This window comes from Martes martes (assembly GCF_963455335.1).
Source record: "Martes martes genome assembly, chromosome: 11".
Classification (NCBI taxonomy): domain Eukaryota; kingdom Metazoa; phylum Chordata; class Mammalia; order Carnivora; family Mustelidae; genus Martes; species Martes martes.
Window position 1 is genome coordinate 62803835 of NC_137899.1, and position 19415 is coordinate 62823249.

Genomic DNA, 19415 nt, shown 5'->3' on the forward strand with positions numbered 1-19415 from the left:
ATCTGCTGGCTCACACGTATGCACCTGTGTGAGTACTTGTGTGTGTGTGTGTGTATGTGTGCGCGCGCATGCACAGACACACACATTCCGCCCGAGGCTCTGTCCCAAGAATCTGTCACTTCTCGAGGCTCCTAAGTTCTGGATCCCAGGCTGAGAGTGGGGGGACACCAGGAGACACCCCAGGACAGACAGCCCTGTGGCCTCTGCCGGACCTCTAAGTGGGAGGATGCTCTGGGGGCCTGGAGAGAAAATATATTCTCATTTCTGGCACATTCCCTATATTCAACCATGCTTCCATCCATCTATCCACCTAAACACCTACTCGACAATGCCTTCACCTCCCGGATGCAGGGTCCCATTCCACGTGCTGAGGCAAGGGCAGGGGCAGGGTCTGGTGCAGAGGAGCTGGGACACAAGCCTTATCCCCTCCACTCATGTGAGACAGGCAGTCGATGATGCTGCCCTCATTCCAGCTCTCCCTGGGCCTGTGAAGCCTGAAAGTCACTCTTCCCTTGTGAGTGTGGTCCCCAGCCATGCCCTTCACAGGATGCTCTCCACCTCATCCTTCCATGGGCGCCTCCTCCAGGGAGCCTCGGGCCCCCAGCCCACACCGAGCTCTCCACTCTGGGACCTCCCTCTTCTTCCCATCCCAAATCCCAGCTCTTCAGTGAGCACTGGTTATTGTACCCTAGCCTTGTCCAGCCTAGTTTGTTTGTTTCCTTCCTTCCTTCCTTCCTTCCTTCCTTCCTTCCTTCCTTCCTTCCTTCCGTGAGCTGACTTGCCATGTCCCTGCTCCTAGAAGTCTTGTGGCCTAGGGGAAAGGGGTCAGAAAGGCCTAGAGAAATGGCATTTGAGCTGAGGGCTGATGGACTGTGGGGGATTGGGTTCCAGGCAGAGAAAGGCCAGGAGAGAAAGCCCTGAGATAGGGGAGATATGCCAGCTGGCAGCCACTGTGGCTGAGGTGAGCACTGAAATCTACCTCCTTCTAGAACAGCAGCGGCAGGGACCTCCCAGTGCAGAATGTTTCTAGGGCAGCCTGCATGTCAGGGGCTCTGGGAATGCCGAGGGGAGAAGGTACTGGGTGAAAGGGTAAGCCAAACCCCCTGGAGAAACTCCCCATGAAGTCTAGCCCTTCTCCCACCCTGTGTTTCCTGGAACTCTGATGCTCACTGGCACATTAATTCCTAATGAGGCTCCGTGGGAGGAGCACCCCAGTCTGGTCAGAGCTCCAGCCTGGGAGGCGGTGGTGCGTTGTCAGGCCCAGAATGGAGATCTGGACATTATGGTTGCTGCCAGGACAGACAAAGGAGGCTTACTGCTCCCTAATGTGGCCCAGGACACAGATCATTCCAAGTGTTGTTCCAAGCACTCCACAAGCAGCAGCCTTATATAGTAGATGTGATCATTATACCCATTTTACGGATGTACAAACTGAGGTTCAGAAAGGCCCCATCACTTGCCCGTGCCACAAAGGACACGTTGGTGTCAGGATTTGAACCAAGGCAGCTGGCCTCAGCATCCTCCCCCTGACCCCTGTGTCGTGTTCCTGCTCCTGCAGGAGTTAAAGAACTCTGGGCCAGATGGAAGCAAGCAGAGATAAGGCACTGGCCACACTGCCAGGGATGGGAGATCGGAGGTCAATAGAGCACTGTGAAGCCCATCAGCACAGGAGCCAGACCCGCGGCTCCCGGTGTGAGGAGGACCTGCTGGAGACGGGGCCCGAGGGCTACCATGGGTCAACCCAGTGACCCCGTGAAGCAGGGATTGGCATCATCATGCTAGAGGTGAGAAACTGAGGCTCCAAGCGAGGAGGTCCTTCATGGTCACAAATCCCAGGAGGCCACGACCAGGACTTGTCCTAGGATGCCCCACAGCATAGCGCCTGCCACCAAGGCAGAGAAAGTAGAGACCTAGCTCATCAATGCAGAGCATCCTGGGATCCCCCCACCCCCACCCCAGCTCCTTCTCCAGATGGTAAGGATGCTCATGGGAGACTCTCCTTGAACTTCACCGTCGCTTGTGCACAGGCAGGGAGGGAGGCGGAAAGCAGACTGACGTTTCCACCTCTTGGACTTCAGACATGGTTCCCTGCCTCGGAGATATCCCTTGCTCCCTCCAGTTCTGGGCGCTGGAGGTTTATTGGGGTGCTCCCAACGTAGCTCAGGACCCTCCTCTCACAGCTCCCCTGCTCTCAGCTTCCGGGACTGCCCATTTGCCAGGGCAGTTAAACACGGCCGGCCTGTCTGTGCCACGGGCATCCGTGGAGCCCAGTGACTTCACCAGACGCCTCCAGCAGCCTGGAGACCCATCTGTTTCCTGGGCCCTGGGGGCCTGGTCCTCACTGGGTGCCTCAGCTTTCTCCTCCTGTTGGCACGCTCTAGGCAGGTGTAGCCTCAAAGGCCCACGCCCAGGGTCCTATCGCGCAGGGCCCTGGCTGGGCCACAGAGAAAACCCAGACAACGCCCATCGAGTTCTCCAACTTGAGTGTGCACAGCCAAGTTTCCCGGGGCCCTTCGTCTGAATGCAGATCTTGGGCCCACTCTAGACATTCCCAGGGGAAGGCGGGGGACCCTGGAATTTGCATGTGGCACAGGGGCTGCTGGGACATTGCTGGAAGAAGCAGGGAACGAGGAGACTTTAGTCAGACAGACCCAATGCTCCGTGCCCTGGAGGAGCCCAGCCGGGAGTCCTCTGCTGCTGCCGGGGACACTTCTCAGCCTTAGGCTTCCTTCGGTGCCTGGGGGGCTAGCTCAGCCTCATAACAGAACGACCTGGAAATATGCAGGTTTCATGTCCCCAGGGCCACCTCCACTGACGAGGCAGGAAGTGTGTGAAGTAACCCAGCCTCCAAGCCTTCAGTGGGGGATCCTTCTGACACTCTTCTACATGGTTGTCCCCATGGAAGTCGGCTCATCACCTCACCTTGGCTTCCTCCCCGCCTTTTCTTCCACTCCCACCCGTCGCAGTGCTTCCTGGGACCACCTCCAAAATGAACGCCTGGCACCAAGTTCTTGTCACATGGCTCTAATTCTGGCGCTCTCGTGGTCTTGGGCAAGTAAGTGGCTTCATTAAGCTTCCTGAACTTCTGTGTCCTCACTGGCTCAAAGGGGACACCAGAGAGCCTGTCTTGGAAGGTCAGCATGGGTTAAAATCCTCATGCAGAGCCCTGAGCCCCGTGCCTGGTCCACAGTGGAACCCAGTGTCACACGCCTTTTCCATGACAACACAGTGACAACAGCCTCCTGCAAACTGAACCAGCCAATTCAATTCCCAGAACCCAGAAATAAGCTTGGTCGTGTCTTTCAGCAGCAGCAAAGCAGCCATGAACCATCAGGGGAGGGCAGGGCTGGCGGGGTACTGAGCACATACCCAACCCAGAGGACAGGCAGGGGTGAGTGACCAGCCCTTGTGTCTCAGCTCAGCGAGCTATTAGTGGTGACCTTGGGCAGGAGGTTTCATCTCTCTCAGTTTCTCCAGCTGTAAAATGGGGATCATAATTCCCACTTCCAGCCACGGATGATGCGAGATTTGGAAGTTATAAAGATGAAACTTCTGGACAGGCTTGGGGGAAATGGGAAGCTCCATAAGTGCCATAGAGTAAGGGCCTAAAGGGAGATGCAAAGGGCTCTTGGGCCAAGAGGTGGGGGTGGAAGCAGAGAAAGGGGCAGGGAGGAGCAGGCAGGGAGAGGGGGCTCACATGGGGTCCCCCCATGCCCATCTCCCTTTTTCTGTTCATTTTCTCATGCTGCCCAACATCCTTGCAGCCGGGGGGGCTCCCTCCCCACTATCACCGAAGCCCGACCCAGGCCAGCCTTCTTGGCGGGGCCCCAGATTCACGAAAAGCCCTATCCCTCCAGGATGGGCTCTCAGCAGCTGGCTGGGAGGCGATGGGTCTCAAGGGGTTTCCGTTCACATGGAGGGTGGGGACGAGTGACTCACTGCAGCTGGGACTCCAAGGACAATCACTCCTTCCCATCCTCAACCCTCTCCTCGACTGCCAACAAGGACTGGCTTCTGCCTCTGAAATAAGGTGGAATTTCTGATGGTGGAATTTCAGGTAGTGGGTGGAAAACCTCCCTAGTCATCTCCAGGTCATATACAACAAGGGCACTCCAAAGATGGGGGGCAAAGGAATCCCTGAAGAAGTCACAAAAAGGAGGAGTTGGGAAATGAAAGAGATAAACAAGGACTGTGTCCAGGGTGGACCATAGAACCCCCAGTAGGCACCTGCTCTCTCCTCTCTCTCTTTCTCTTTCTCGCCTATGTATCCCACAAGAGGCGGGTGGCCCTTTAAGGAAGCTGGTGCGTACAAGAGCCTGAAATTACCAAGCCTGAAATAAGTCTTACGTAAATGCCAATTTCTTATGGGGCTTTTTTACATGTCTCTTTTTTAAAATGTATGATATATAATGGGTTCATTTTTGTAGAATGCAGCCTCTACTTAAACTCTACCTTAATTAAAGCTCGTTGTGGATTAAAGACGTGATAGCAATTATACCTTAAATGCGAATACATTTGCCAAAGGGTCGGGAGCTGGACAAGGAACAATTGCTCATTACGCTTCATTCTGGTACCACTGTTCCAGGCTGGGGGCGGTGGGCTGGGCCCCAGAGGGGGTCGCTGGGGGCAGAGGGGGGTAGGTCTGGGCTGAACAGAAGTCCGCACACCCTTCTCTTGCCATTAATAGCTGCCCCCTTGCCTGTGAAGGGGACATCAGATGTAGGAGGCACTAGAAATTTGCCAGTCAGACCAGTCAGATAGTGGTGGGGGGGGTGCCAGGAAGTAGGGTGGTGTGTACAGAGGGTGTGCAGGACGGCCACTCCAGGCCACATTCTTCCCCAGCATCTCTGCCGGGTGGGTCCTCTATTGCCCTCCCAGTGCCCGGCCCCATCCCGGTCCCTACTGAGAACCTACCAGGAGCACAAGGATGATGGGGCCTTGGTAAATATAGTCCACCAGGTCACCGGGCTCCTTGCCAAACCAGCATCTGCAAAGATGGGGAGGCTCTAAGTGGCCTGCTCAGTCCCGGTCTGGCCACCACAGTAGACTTGGGCCCAAGGTTCTCTGGCTTGACCCTTCCTGAGACCCAGTCTCTAGGGATTTGTCTTCCCAAAATGCCTGGGTGGATGGCCCTGGCCCCTCTGACCATCCTGGCTCACCCATGGGCTGCCTTTTGCCCTCCATGGAGGGTCTGGTCTCCCCAGCTGGACTGAGGGCAGGCCCTGGGTCTCCTCACCCTCCTTCTCACTCCCCTACCCCATTCCAGACTGTGGATGTGTACCCAGTGCTGGGCAGAGAGGAGGCTCATGAATGAAAGCAGAGCTGGGCTCCCCCTTGCTGGCCCAGGGCCCAAGCACCCTCTAGCACCTGTCCCTGTATTCCTTGGAACCTGCTGCTCCACGTGCCAGGCACTGAGCCGCACAAAGCAGCAGGTGGAGAGGCGGACGCCTTCTCCAGCCCTGAACCCTGGCCTTTCTCTGAGCTGAGCCTCATTCACCTGGTGAAGGGAGCCTGTCGCTAGCAGAGGCTGGGTTAACCCGGTGAAGGGAGCCCGTCGCTAGCAGAGGCTTGGTTATTCTCGGGGGATGCGGGTGGGTGTAGAAGCTCAAAGTCCAGGGGAGCCATGGGGCCGGGATGCAGTCTGGCTCTGTCAATCACTCCCACTACACCTCAGGAAGGGCCACGTGGACTTTGGGAAATTCTGACTGTGTCCTCCCAAACTTTAGAGGTCATTCAGTGCACCCTGCCTTAGACAGGAATCTTCTTGGTGCCTCCCAGCGCTAGGGTTTTGGTCTTTGCTTTAACACCCCCGTTGACAGGAAGCTCACTACCTCCCATGGCGGCCTTCTTGTTCTCGGGTAGTTTTAATCACTAGGAGCTCTTCCCAAAGCTGAGCTCTTGGAGTCCAGTCCGGTTCTGCCCCTGCCCCCAAATCTCCAGCTGCGGAGACCCCTTAGAGATTTGTGTCCGAAGACTGACATTCCCTTGTCCCCTCTTGTTTCAGCTGGTGACGTCCAACTTCCCAGCTTCTGCTTGGCTCACCCACGGCCAGAATTGCCATCATCTGGGTGTGGCTTATATACCAACAGCTCCAGAGCAGGGAGGGTCGCAGAATGGGACACTGTACCCCAGGCAGGGACGGGGATTCCAGAATAAAACAAGTACCCCTGCTCTGGCCCAGGGTTCTGGGAGAGGCTCATGGACACCCTTGGATGTGCTCAAGGCTGACGGCCTCTAGCCCTTGGCCTCCTCTATATTTCTTGGGCCAGACATGCTGCTCTGAGGAGGAAGCCTTACTGAAGGCTAAGGGGGTTATGCATTAGGGCATTTGAAAGACCCATGATTCCTAACTCATGACACCCAGTACCACAGTATCTCGGGGTGCCAGGGATATTTTCTCAATATAGGGACAATGGGAAAGTCAATCTGTCCTGGTAGGGCTTCAACTCCTGCCCCATGGCTAGGCTGGAGCCCTGGCCTGACCTTTCCTGACACCCCTCTGACCCCCGCAGCTGGCCGGTCCCACTTACTGTTCATTTTCATAGTAGAGCTTGCCAATGGCCCAGGCAGCAATGATAGGGCAGGGGATACCTGAAAGAAGGACAGACACAGGCTATGGCGGACAGACAGATGGATGAGGGCCCTCTTGTAGAGCACAGGGTGAGGGGACCACAGGGGCCTGGGACCAATCACCCAACTGCAGGCCATCCACGGCCCCATCCTGACCCCCCTTCTCCTCTCTTAGCAACCCCCTCTAAGCGGGTCAGACAGATGAAGGGACAGCACAGTTTTCTGAGACCATTTGATAGAGAAGTGGAGCTGGTCAGCTTCTTTCTCGAAGCCAGAGACATAGGTCTTTGGCTTGGTCTTCCCAGGCAAGGAGAGGAGGGGTGTCTGTGAAGTGTTCTGTTGGAGGGACTGCTTGCTTCTTCCCCACCAGCAAGGGAAGGGAGTGGCTGCCTCCCTGCCCTGTCCTGGGGATGGCGGGCAGGGGTGTGTACCTGTCCTCAGACTCAAGATGAAGGGAGGTGACCTTGTCAGCACTTCCCCCTCCCCACTAGGCCCCGTGACCCCCAGGGACCCTCACACCATCCGATGAAGAGGAAGAGCCACTTGCGCAGGTGCTCAGTGGAGTAGGTCATGACGATGGCCGTGTGCAGGTAGCAGCCCTCGACGAACATCCAGAAGAAGTTGGTCACCACGAAGTAGTTGAAGACGGTGGTGACGCAGCGGCACCAGACCTGCACGGGGCAGGTGGCGGTCAGGGGCTGCCTGGGGCCAGGGCTCAGTGCACAGTGCGGGCACCTGCCCAGAGTCACCTCGTGGACATGCATTCTAGACCCTCTAACCTCCCTCTGGGAAGCTTCACGTGCCCCCTAATTCTGTCTCCCTGTTTGGGGTGAAGTTAAGGTGCCACCTGGCACTGGTCCCTTCTTGGGCTGCACCCCCCCCCCGCACTTTCTGATCTCGTTTTCATAAAGAATGAGGGAGTCTGGCTCTGAGCTTTCTGCAGGCAGAGGCTAGGACTGAACAACACTGTTGTTTTCACGGTCAGTTTTTCGAGAGCCATCTTTGAGCCATAGCAAGGTTTCCATTTAGGGATGAAATAGGAAATCTCATGTAGAAAAAAAGTAGTGAATCAATTAAAAGAAAGTTGTTGCATAAATAATAGTGCAGGGTTATGAAGGAGAGCTGCAGCCATTGAGGTGATTCTCCAAAATCAAAAATTTGTAAGATTCTGGGTTTAGGATAATCATGGCCAGCTCTGGGTGGAGACTCACCGTCTCTGGGGCAGGTTGCCGTGCCCCTCTGAGCCTCACTGGGACACGGAGAAACTGCTAATGGCATCTAACAGGGCGGGTCAAGGAGATGCAGGCTGGCTAAGGCAGGCACCAAGAAATGACGGTTGTTGCCATTTGCCTTTGTCCCTGTCCCTTTGAGCGGGGCTACCCACCCTCCCAAGTACCCTGCAGAGGGGAGATGGGGGTGCTGGGGGAGAAAAGCTTGTCCAGGGCTGCAGCCAGCCATGGCCAGCTCCCAGGCCTCCTGACCTAGCCATCTTTCCCCAGGCATCTTCCCCAGGGCACCCTCAGGCCGAGGTTGAGATCTGGGGAACGGTGGTCAGGGGAGCCCAGTGATGGGAGTTCTCTGCCCCGCAGACACCACACGCCTTCTCTGTCCAGCTCTGAGGGCACCGGCTGTCAGCGGTCCTGGGCTGAGCTGCTCTCTGCCTCCGTGTCTTTCCCCCAGGGCCCTAGCCCTGATCTCAGGCCCCACGTGGTTGTCTGTCTCCTCTTCTCAAAAAGGCCTGCTGAGGTCGGAAGCTAAAGGTCACCTCCTCCCAACCCTGCTTTTTCTCCAAGTCAAGTGACATCTTATCAGTACAAGTTAGTATGGGGCTACAGGGCTCCCCAGATTGGGTTGAACTCAGTAAGTGCCGAGGCAGAGCTTAATGGGGGGCAAGTGAAAGGTCAAACCGGGTGGGGTGTCTGCTCAGGTCCACCGTCCAAAGAAAATGTATTGAGAAGTCTTTGATGGTGTGCCACAGGACTCTGTGCTTGGCCTTGGGTTAGTCTCGGGTTTTGCAGTGATTTGGACAGAGTACAGCAGCCATTGGCACAACTCCAGCCTGTGTAGCTAACACATGGGATGCCCTGGTCAAGATCCTGCTGGCATCACAAGGTCATGTAACCTCCTTGAGCCTCACTTCCCATGTCTGTATAATGGGGAAAATAACCCCGACAGGTCTCTCATTGTAATTGAGATAAAGTTCAATGGAGCTTAGTTCTAGCTGCTTCTTCTCTAAGGGGTCTTTGGGAGGTCCTAGATTTAGAAGATGGGGAGCAGGGCACCTGGGTGGCTCTGTGGGTTAAGCCTCTGCCTTCAGCTCAGGTCATGGTCCCAGGGTCCTGGATCGACCCCCACATCAGGCTCTCTGCTCAGTGGGGAGCCTGCTTCCCCCCCTCTCTCTGCCTGCCTCTCTGCCTACTTGTGATCTCCATCTCTCTGTCAAATAAATAAATAAAATCTTAAAAAAAAAAAAAAGAAGAAGATGGGGAGCAGAAGAGGCTAACCCAGTCTGGTTTGAGGTTTGCACTGCTCCCAAGACCCTGGTCTGGCAGCACCCCCTGCCCTACTCCTAGCTAGCCCTAATTCTGGCCCCAGCTCGGGAGGGACAATGATCAGGGTAGAGGTGAGCTTAGGTGCGGGTCTCCATCTGAGGACTGGGCAAGAGAGGTTGGTGCCCCCAGTGCCCGGAGCCCCCCAGCCCCAAGGGTCGGCCTGGTGACCTCATTGCTCTCATGCACTTCGTGGTCGATGAGCTGCAGCAGGAACCACGTGACGTTGCGCAGGATAAAGGTGGTGATCAAATTCCAGTGAATCACATTCCGCAGACAGCGGATACTCCTGTGGGAGGTAGGGGGTCAGGCAGGATTGGGAGTGAGATGAGCAGGGTTCTGCCTGGGGTCAGGAAACAGCTGGGACTGGCACTCCCCACCCCCCAGGCCAGGTAAGAGACTCAGCCTCCAATGAAAGCAGGGCTGCCCCAGGAGCCACATTCCCCCTGTGGTAACCTCTCTGAGCCAAGGCCGGCACCTCCCCCAGACCCCTCTGTCCACTGGCTTCAGGGCCCCGCCCCACCCTGCGGAGTGGAGGCGAGACCATCTGGGAGGGGTAAAGGGGGAGCTGTGGGGGAAGGGGCAGAGAAAAGCAGCAGGCCATGAGGGGGGTTGGGGAACTCACCGCAGGGCCAGGAAAAGCAGGAAGGCAGCCACAAGGGCGGCCACAGAAACACAGTGACCCAGATAGTTGACAACAAGGGCGACGCGGTAGTGCAGGTCGTACTTCCGCTGCTGGACAGACAGACAGACACACAGGTGGACGGAGGCATGGGGCACACAGAGGCTGGAGCTGGCCACTCCAGCTATGGCCCCCCTGTGTGTCCTGAGCCTGGAGGCAGAAGTGGCTTCAAGTGTCATCACCACATCTGGCTCCTCGCGCTCATTCCCGTTGGCCGCGGGTGGCTCTTGGTACAGGGAGACAAAGGGCTGCAGTCAGCCCCCCTGATGTTTCCCAGAATATGCCTGACGTGGTATCTTGAGATTTTAATTATCTTTTTAACTCTGAACTGGGAGTTGCCACAGCTGTGTTTAATCTCAGCTCAGACCCTTGCTGGCTGAGTGACTGAGGGCGAGTGGATTTACATCTCCGGACCTCAGTTTTGACATCTGTATAATGGAGCCATCCTGCCCTCCTGCCTCAGAAGCAGCAGGCTCGGGGAGGTCTGGACGGTGCCCTGCGATCCGTCTGTTCCTGATGCAGCAACAAGGGGGTGCAATGTCCGTAGAGAACTTAAGAACAATATTAATACCAAATAAAAGCCGGTCTCCTTTTTATGATCACTATGTGCTGGCAGTTGTAAACAGAGGCAGGTAAAATACTCCTTCTTTCCAGGGCAGGCTACCCCTGACCCCATGCCCACCATGGTTTGCCACTGCTCAGAGGGGCTGAGAGAGGACAGAGGTCTGGGGGGAGTCTCCTTCTTTATGACCCATCTCACTTGCCTCTCCCATGGCCCCACCACGGACCCACTTTGGCTCACATTTTGTAGCATCCTTTTCTCAGGGTAGCTCAACCTTTTCCCTCTGAACCTGGACTTCTTGAGGAAAGTTGCAGACTCACTGGGGGCTATAATGGTGAATGAAGAGGGGGGTGGCCATGCGACATGTCCTTTTGGGTCAGGAGCGAGGTGTAGCTTCAAAGGGGAGGAGGTTGGCACTGCACGCAGCCTGGAGCCCAATTCCAGAGCAAGGGGGCTGCTGAGGTGTGAGCAGGACCCAGATCCCCTTGGGGCCCAGCCTTTCCGGAGGCTGTGCTTGTTTCCAGATGGAGCCACAGAATCAGAATGCTAGATGGGGAAACTGAGGCCCAGTGGAGGACGAAGGAAGTCACACAGTTTGTTAGATGTTTGGGACATGGGTCACAATGTCATTCCCTTCTTGTGTCACATGCTAGAGATGGTTGTGTCCTCTGCCAGCCAGAGCTCTCCCAAAGGTGGAGGTCTGTGTCCCCCTTCTCTACTGTAGCGTCACTGAGCAGGGGACAAGACGTGGAGGCAGGAGGAAGAAGTGCAAAAAGGTATGTCTGGGCTGCACAAGGACTGGTTCTGTCACCCTTGGGATGCTCTATGCTCAACCTGAGTCCTGATACCTGTACAGGGATGAGGGGTGTGCAAGGTGGGGGCCACTCACCTTATCATCCAAAATGGGCTCACACTGTGAGTAGTTGATCCGTGAAGCCCACGTCCCATTCTCCAAGCACTCCCGATAGGCATTCCCTACAAAAGATGCCAACCACCAAGAGGCAGGTCACTCCCTTCCTCAAGAACACTCCCTGGCTCCCGGGTGCCCACGGGATAAGGTTCATACTTCTCAGCCTTTCCAGGCCAGGAAACACAACACACGTTTAAAAGTTCACAGGAGGAGCGCCTGGGTGGCTCAGTGGGTTAAAGCCTCTGTCTTCGGCTCGGGTCATGATCCCAGGCTGCTGGGATCGAGCCCCACATCGGGCTCTCTGCTTGGTGGGGAGCCTGCTTCCCCCCCGCCCTCTGCCTGCCTCTCTGCCTACTTGTGATTTCTGTCTGTCAAATAAATAAATAAAATATATATATATTTTTTTAATTTGACAGAGAGAGAGAGAGAGTACACACAAGCAGGCAGAGAGGCAGGCAGGGGCAGTGAGAGAAGCAGGCTCCCCGCCGAGCAAGGAGCCCGATGCGGGACTCGATCCCAGGACCCTGGGATGGTGACCTGAGCCAAAGGCAGCTGCCCAGCCAACTGAGCCACCCAGGCGTCCCTAAATAAAATATTTTGTAAAAAAATAAAAGTTCACAGGAAAGTCATTTAGGTGAAAATTGTGCAAAAGGCTTACCACACATGGTAGCTAAAATGCAGAATAAGACCCATTTTTTATATAATCTTTGACTAGCGTTTTGTATACCTTATTTAATTTTGTTTGGAATGGAACTTGACTGGGAGCCTGGTTGTGCCTGCAAATTTGCTGCTTTTCACACACCAAATTCCCATTCTTCTCCCATTTTATTTATTTTTATTATTTTAAAAATATTTTGTTTATTTTATTTGACGGAGAGTGAGAGAGTACATGAACAGGGGGAGCAGCAGAGGGAAAGGGAGAAGCAGACTCACTGCCGAGCGGGAGCCTGATGCAGGACTTGATCCCAGGACTCTGGGATCATGACCTGAGGCGAAGGCAGCTGCCTAACTGACTAAGCCGTCCAGGTGCCTATCTTCTCTCACTTTATACGCAGGCGATCCGTACTAATCCCCAGCAGCAGCAGTTCTGTTTAACACCAGCTACCCTTCACAGAGTGGCCGCTCACCAGACCACTCTTGATACGCTCATCCCTTCAATCCTCCCAGCAACCCCATGAGTAATGGTAACCCATTTTACAGAAGGGGAAACTAAGGCACAAAAAGATTAACCTACTTGTCAAAAGCTGTAGAAATGAGAAGGGGTAGAGCCAGGATTCAAATCCAGAAGTTCTGGCTTCAGGCTGCACGTTCTAAACCCCTTGCTACCAAGCAGTGGGACACAGGAACGAGGGACACCTGGGGAAGCAGGACTGTGTTGCCGACCTTGAGCTGCGGCTGCCTGCGAGAGCACTGTGTGAGATCTCTTGGTGTCTGACAGGAGTCTGCCCAGACTCTTCAGAGCACCAGTGTCTGATGGCCACAAGTGCAGGCTCCATCCTGGGGGAACGCAGGAAGATCAGAGAATGCTCATCTTTCCTGAGCATCTTTCATCTTTCTTGAAAACTGAGCTTGACTGTAAGTCCTAGCTCCCAAGCCACCACCTCCAGGTAGCCCACACTCAACCTTCAGCCAGAATAAACCTCCCACCTGAGAACTCCAGAGCCCTTTGCCAGCCTCTGCTTTGCCCCATGAATGTGAAAGTGATCTCCCCTACTTCCTTACAAATTCTGAATGATCTGTGGTTTGGGGGTGACTTATGCTGGCTTTTTTAGCTCTCTGGCTAATGGGCAGTTATGTGTGGATTTTTCTTTTGGGTTGCTGTCAGATATATACTACAAAGCTAATTAAAATAAGTAGCTCCCAGAGCAGAGAGTCATAGAGCTGGAGGGAGAAACAGATTGCTTCTGGAAACAATGAGTTCTGAAATAATTAAGTTACTTAAAAAACCCACTTCTGTTGAGCCGACAGTGAGTTCAAAGCAGTGGGATTCAGGGAGCACTTGTTGAGGAGCATAAACAATGGTGGAGATTCTATTAGCTTAATTGTTTTTTAATTTGGTGCTCTGAGCTCAGAGAGTCTTCAGGCTCAGGGTTGTTACTGGCCTAAGGATGCCGCCTGGCCCTGGTGGCAGTCGAGATGATCTTGACCCCAAAGTGAGGACAACAGTCCCTTAGCCCTAAACATGGCACCCACATCCACTCTTGGGTTTTCTCCTTCCTCAGGGCTGTTTTACTACAGAAAGAGAAATTTCTACAGTTAAGTGAACCCAATGCATAGGGTTAGTGATGTTACTGAACTGGAGGTCAGAGTGCGGGGTGAGTCAAATAGACCTATGTAAAGGTATCTGGGGGAAGGCTGGTCCTTTTGTAAAATGAATAATCCTTTACAGGTAAGGGTTTAGGGTCTCTCTCAACCGGCTTGTCTGAGGTGAGACAGGTCCCAACCCTGGCTCTGGTTCAAAGGTCAGAACATTTATCTTCTAAGGATGTGTTCATAGATGTTATCCAGCTTTCCTGGAGTTCAGTGCTAAGCCCTTTCCTCCAGGAAGGCCTCTATGATTGCTCCCATCTCACAGATTTCTCTCTCCTGAGTCCCTGACTCCACCCCACCCAAGAGTCCCAAGACCCTGAGCCTCACACTTCATCCCTTGCTCAGACCCTGGCCTGAGTTGTTTTGGAGTGCGAGTCTGGTCTGGCTGATCGGTGTGGGGCTAACCAAAGACAGGAACTCAGAATACTTTCCCAAGTATGATATCTCATGATGGTAATAAGCATGGGGTAGGCCTGAGGAGGGAGGAAGTCATGGTAGAGATGATGCAAATCTGAGACCTTCCTGGTCCCTTATGTCAATGCCTACCAGGGGTACCAAATTTTATGACTTCTCTATCCTGGCTTTCTTTTTCTGGAAGCCACACCCCTCTGCCACCACTCCACATGGCACGTGGCATTTGCCTTGGCAGGCCTGGCACATAGCCGGTTCTGTGCCGAACCCCCCCACCCTGAAACACCCTCCTCACTCTCACTGAAAAACCCCTTCCTATCTTCTAAACCATAGGTCAAGCGCCCTCTCCTCCCGCAGGCTTCCCCAGCTGCCCAGGCATTCAAGCCATCTCTTTTCTTCCTCTCAATGCCTCCTCTAGGCCTTGCCATCTCTCGAAACATGGGCCTTCACATTCAACTGTCCTTGAGCCCCAGCAACACATCCCTGTGCCGTCACATCCAGCCCACCCACACCCCCACCTCCAGCCCACACACGCCCTACATTAGTGAGGCCAGTTTCACAAAGCAAAATTCATCTTGACCACAGCTATGATATTCTTCCTCCTCTTCTATTCTAATGAATTCTATTTATTTTCTATACAAATGCTGGTCATGACTCATGAATTTGACTTCACCATCCACTATGGTGCTCTGACCCATAGTTTGAACACCAAACATCAAGTTTAGAGCATTTGCCATAATTCACTAAGGGTTTCATCTTTTTGGACCTGATCCCTTTTTTTTTTTCTTTGCTTACTGAACTTAAGCTCCCTGGGGACAGACAGGTAGGCAGAGACTATATGGGGGTCCCCAGGTCTCCTGTAGGAATTAGCCATGAAGTCCATATTGGCTGCAACAAACGAACTCAGATGTGCCAATACCTTGGAAAGCAGGGTCTGAGCTGTGGGATGTGGTGGTGGAAGGGGGCTCCCCTCTGGGGGCTCAGTCGTGCCTGGAGATGAGGTTCTGGCTGCAGACTCCAGGTATCAGAGGCCTGGAAGACAGATGTGCCCAGCTCTTCGGGGGAGCTGGCTAATGAGGACACTGTGCCCTCAAGCACAGCTTTGGACAGGAGAGAGTAAGACAGAGTAAGACAAAAGAGTCCCCCCCCCCCCCAACAACCTGGGAACCATGGGAGGATGGGCATGCAAAATCTGAGGGCAGGCGGCCGGACCAGAATCTCAGAGCTGGATGCGGTGAGGTCTGTGCCTGTTGCCACAGCAACCCAAGTGCCCCTGCCGAAGATCAATGCCGGTGGTGTGCGGTGTGGCCTGCCAGGGGCATTAGGGTCTGAAGGATGCAAGCAGGGTCCTCTCGTGCAGGGCTCTGTGGCCTGGGAATACTGCTCCCTATTTCTCGCAGTGTGCCAGGCCTCTTTCCCCTAAGTGCCCCTGTCCTGTCAAAAGCCCCCATTACCGTGGCCTGTCCCTTTTTCAGATGCCGACCCATTTCGGATGAGAGCTCCTGGTTCAGGCAGTCATCTAAGCGGTTCGGAAGCCTGGCTGTGAGAAGAGGGGAGTTGCTCTTCTAGCTGTGGTTTTGTCTCTGGCTGGCAGGCTAAGTGACCTTAGCTAAGTCCCTGGCCTCTTGGCCTCAGTTTCTCCTCTTAGTTAAAGTGATGTACATCCGGGCTCCCTGCTCAGTGGGAAGCCTTCTTTTCCCTTTCCCACCCACCCCTGCTTGTGTTCCCTCTCTCGCTGTGTCTCTCTCTGTCAAATAAATAAATAAAATCTTAAAAAAAAAAAGTGATGTACATCATTTCTCAAAGATGTTATTGGCATCTCAGGTTGATTGGTTATCTGTTGTGTAGGACTTTCAACCCGCTGAACACCAATACTACCCTCGAGCTATTGACAACTCCAAACGTCCCTGTAGCACTTTCGGGTGCTCCCTACGTGGGCACTTTTATGTCTGACAGTCTAACTGACAAGGCATGGGAGACAGAGACCATGAGGGACCATTTTTGGGTGACGGTTATGGGGGAAAGATTGTAAGAGACAGGTGGGGCACAGGGAGTGAGTGGGACTGGTGGAGGGGGATGGATATCTGGGGAGAACTGACAAGAAGTTAGGTCAAGTAATGCTGGCAGGGAGGTGGAAAGGGCCAGAAGCACTATTCACTGAAGGAATGAGGTCACTGTGCACGACAGGAATTTTCAGCACTGTGGACAGCAGAATGGTACCACTCCCCACCCCCCCACTCCCCACCCAAGCATGTGGGTGGCCTTGGAGAGCTCCTGAAACACAGCCCTCGGGTCTGCATCCATCACACTGATTTGTGAGGCTCTTCAGGCCCAGCTTCAGCCCCAGCTTCTCCAGGTGCTTCCATGGCTGTTCCAGCTCCCTGAGGGTTCCACTGCTCCCTGGTGGGCTAGGACTGCTCTTTCCCAGCTAGCCCAGGGGGGTGGGGGTGGGGAAGGCTTAGGCTGCCCTCTCCTCTGGCCCTTCCCTAAGAACTACCCAGACTGAGTACACAGGGGCTCAGGACGGACTGAGGTGGTGCTGTTGTCTACGTGACTAACTCTGAATGAGGATGAGAGGCTCAGAGCAGGCCAAGAAGACAGTCTGCTACCTTGGGCACCCAGGCTCTGTCAAGCTGCACAGCAAATGCCCAACAGTCTTACCGGCAGGAGGCACCTAGGTCTCCCACACAGGCCACAGGGAGGCTGAGCCCTGCTGTCAGAAGGGCTGCACCATGAGTACAATCCCACACGGGGTAAGGGCTGTCCGTCCCAAACCACGAAGCTGCAGTCAGGCATCTTCCCACTGCTGGCAAGAAAGCCTCCCCTGGTCCCAGGAAAGCATCCTGGGGACTGAGTTAGCAGGCATCTTCCTGGGAATATAAGAGGGGAGACAGCTTCTCTCTCATTTGGTCTGGAGGGGCCCAAAGAGGGACAGTGACATGCTGGGGGTCACCGAGCCACCGTGTTCTAGAAGATGCAGCAAGTTGTGCCATACCTGCAGTGTCTTAGCAACTTCATGTCCAGATCCCTGGGGCAGAAAATGCCTGAGGGGCCAGATACGCCACCCTCAAGCCCCCTTACTGACTTTCCCTGGGAAGTGATGGCCATGCTCTTCCTGTCCTGGCTTGAGGCCCTGCTGGGAAGTCTTTGCCTTTCACCTTGGTCACCTTTCTTATCTTTTGTCGAAAAAATCTCTCTACTGGCTGGATGAGGCAATGATGCTGTGGGGCATGACAAATTGCTCTTTGTGTCCAGTTAAGACACCATCTGGGGGAGTGCTGGTCATGGTGCCAACAGCGTAGTTTTCCGAGCTTCCCAAACAAGGCGCTTCTCCCGGAGTCGACACCCCTGCATTGCTTAGATGCTGTGGCAGTGGACCAGAGCTGGCCTGCTCTGGGGCCCAGCTGGAACATTTCCTGTCTGGGTCTGATCACAGACCACTGGGGGTGGGGATGGCTGCTGAGGTTGCTCCTCCAAGCTCTGAACCAGCTTGACCTAGAAGGAATGCTGGGTTGAGGGACTGGAAACCTGCCATCATCAACACAAACCCCAGGTTGGGAGGGGCCTCCCCAGGGCCAGCTGCTTAGGACATCTGGAGTGAGAGACAGGGAACTTCTAGTCCATTTCTTCAGTATTGTGTGCACACTGCTCTCGGGGCCCCAACTGTCCATCTGGACCTCCGAAAACCCTCAGCTCCTTATTTCCAAAGGACTTTCCGCTCATGATGCCTTTCCGTCCTTGAGAGGCGTGGTAGGGGGAAATGTCTATACTTACAGCAGACAGCGAGGAAACTGAGTCAGGGAGGCACAGGGCTGCTTCATGCAGCCCGCATGGGGCCCATGAAACGGGGAAGAGGTGTGACTGGAATCCAGCTCATTGTGTGAGACCACAGTCCTCCCCAGGGTTGATGCAAGTGGGAGGAGGATGCCTACCACCCAGCTCCAGCCTCTGTGGTGCGGGGCTGCCTCCTGCCAGTCATCCCTAGCAACGCTCAACGGGCTTGTCGGCATGACGCCAGCTTGTGACCCGCACAGGGAAACAGGGAGGAGAAGGCGAACGGGGGACCCCTGAGGCAGAGACTGCCGTGGAGAAGAGGATCATCAATGTTGGGGGACCATGAGAACTCGCCAAGCTCCCCCCACCACCTAATACAGAGATACCGAGACCCAAAGAGGAGAAAGACCTGCCCAAAGGTGAGATAAGCAGTCCGTGGCCTGGCCAGAATTACAACCAGCTTTCGACCGTAGTTTCTGTGAAGTAATGTGCGGTGGAGACATCTTCGAAGGGAATCCTATGTCCTCTCTTTACCGACAATGGCATTGCTCTGGAGGGCCAAGGATCTGCCTCTCTCTGGAGGCCTCTGGGATCAGACCCTCCCTCCCACTGCTCCCTCCCACAGCACCACCCAGGGGCCACAGACTTTTGGTGGCTCTCAGAGATGACAGGCCACACCACCCAGAACGAGGATAACCATCCTTGCCATGAGCAGGACCCTCAAGGACGTGATGCCGAGAACACAAATTCTCCTTATTCTGGGCCTTATTCTTTACTCGCCCTGCTGACAGCACTCCAGCTGTCCACAGAAACCCCAAGCAGCTGCGTCTCCCCAGGTGTGACAGGGCCTCACAAGGACAGCATATTTTCTGTCCCCTCCACCCAGATGGGACGTGTATGGGGGGGGGGCGCTCCCTGTCCCTAGGTGAATCAGGGCACAGCCAGGACTTAGATCTGCCTTCCTGGATCTGCATCTGGGTTCCTCTTGCCTTCCCTCACCCCAACCTCCACAGGTGTAACAGGAGCTCCCCACCAGGCTCTGGAGGACCGGGTTTCGGATGGGTAGACAGCCCTTGGGGCCCTTGGGGATGGTCCCTGAGAGTCACTGTGGGTGGGGCTTTGCTGTGGGTTCCAGACTCTGCAGGTGGTTGCCTGGGGCTGGGGGTCGGGCAGGTAAGGGTGCTGCAGTTCTGACTTTACTGAGTAGGAAGGAGGAGAGGGGACGGGCAAGGTTAAAGTTCTCAGGCAGCCTGGATTTAGATCTCAAAGGTACATCCCGAAAATCAAGCAGTGTCCCCCTCAGAATATTCCGTTCCTGTACCGTGGGGCTATGGGTAAGCAGCTGGCAGCACTACCACCAGCAGAACAGAGGCCCATGGCCTGGACTGGTGTTCAAAGCCTCCATGACCCTATTCCCTCTACCATGTCTCCTCTCTATCTGTTCGCACTCTCCCTTCCAGCTGGCACATCACTGGCCCAATTTGTCAAGACCCTCTCCAACAACATTTCCTCTGTGAAGTCTTCCCAGCTTACCTTCCCCTTCTTTTGGAATCAACCTCCTCCCAAGAGCTCCTGCAATCGTGACTGTGCTATTTCACTTAAGAGCTATTATCAGAAAGCTCTTTTCAAGAGTCTCTCTCTCTCAGG

General features: G+C 54.6%; 1 protein-coding gene across 1 annotated transcript in view; it reads right to left on the minus strand.

The window, feature by feature from the left end:
- Positions 1-19415, minus strand: part of CRHR2 (corticotropin releasing hormone receptor 2) — a 47305-nt gene that overhangs the window by 5283 nt on the left and 22607 nt on the right. The window contains exons 4-9 of the mRNA XM_080818554.1: positions 11253-11338; positions 9745-9854; positions 9291-9408; positions 7088-7241; positions 6531-6591; positions 4915-4987 (exon numbers count right to left, since the gene is read on the minus strand). Coding sequence (XP_080674680.1) covers positions 4915-4987; positions 6531-6591; positions 7088-7241; positions 9291-9408; positions 9745-9854; positions 11253-11338 — 602 coding nt within the window. The remainder of the gene's footprint in view (positions 1-4914; positions 4988-6530; positions 6592-7087; positions 7242-9290; positions 9409-9744; positions 9855-11252; positions 11339-19415) is intronic.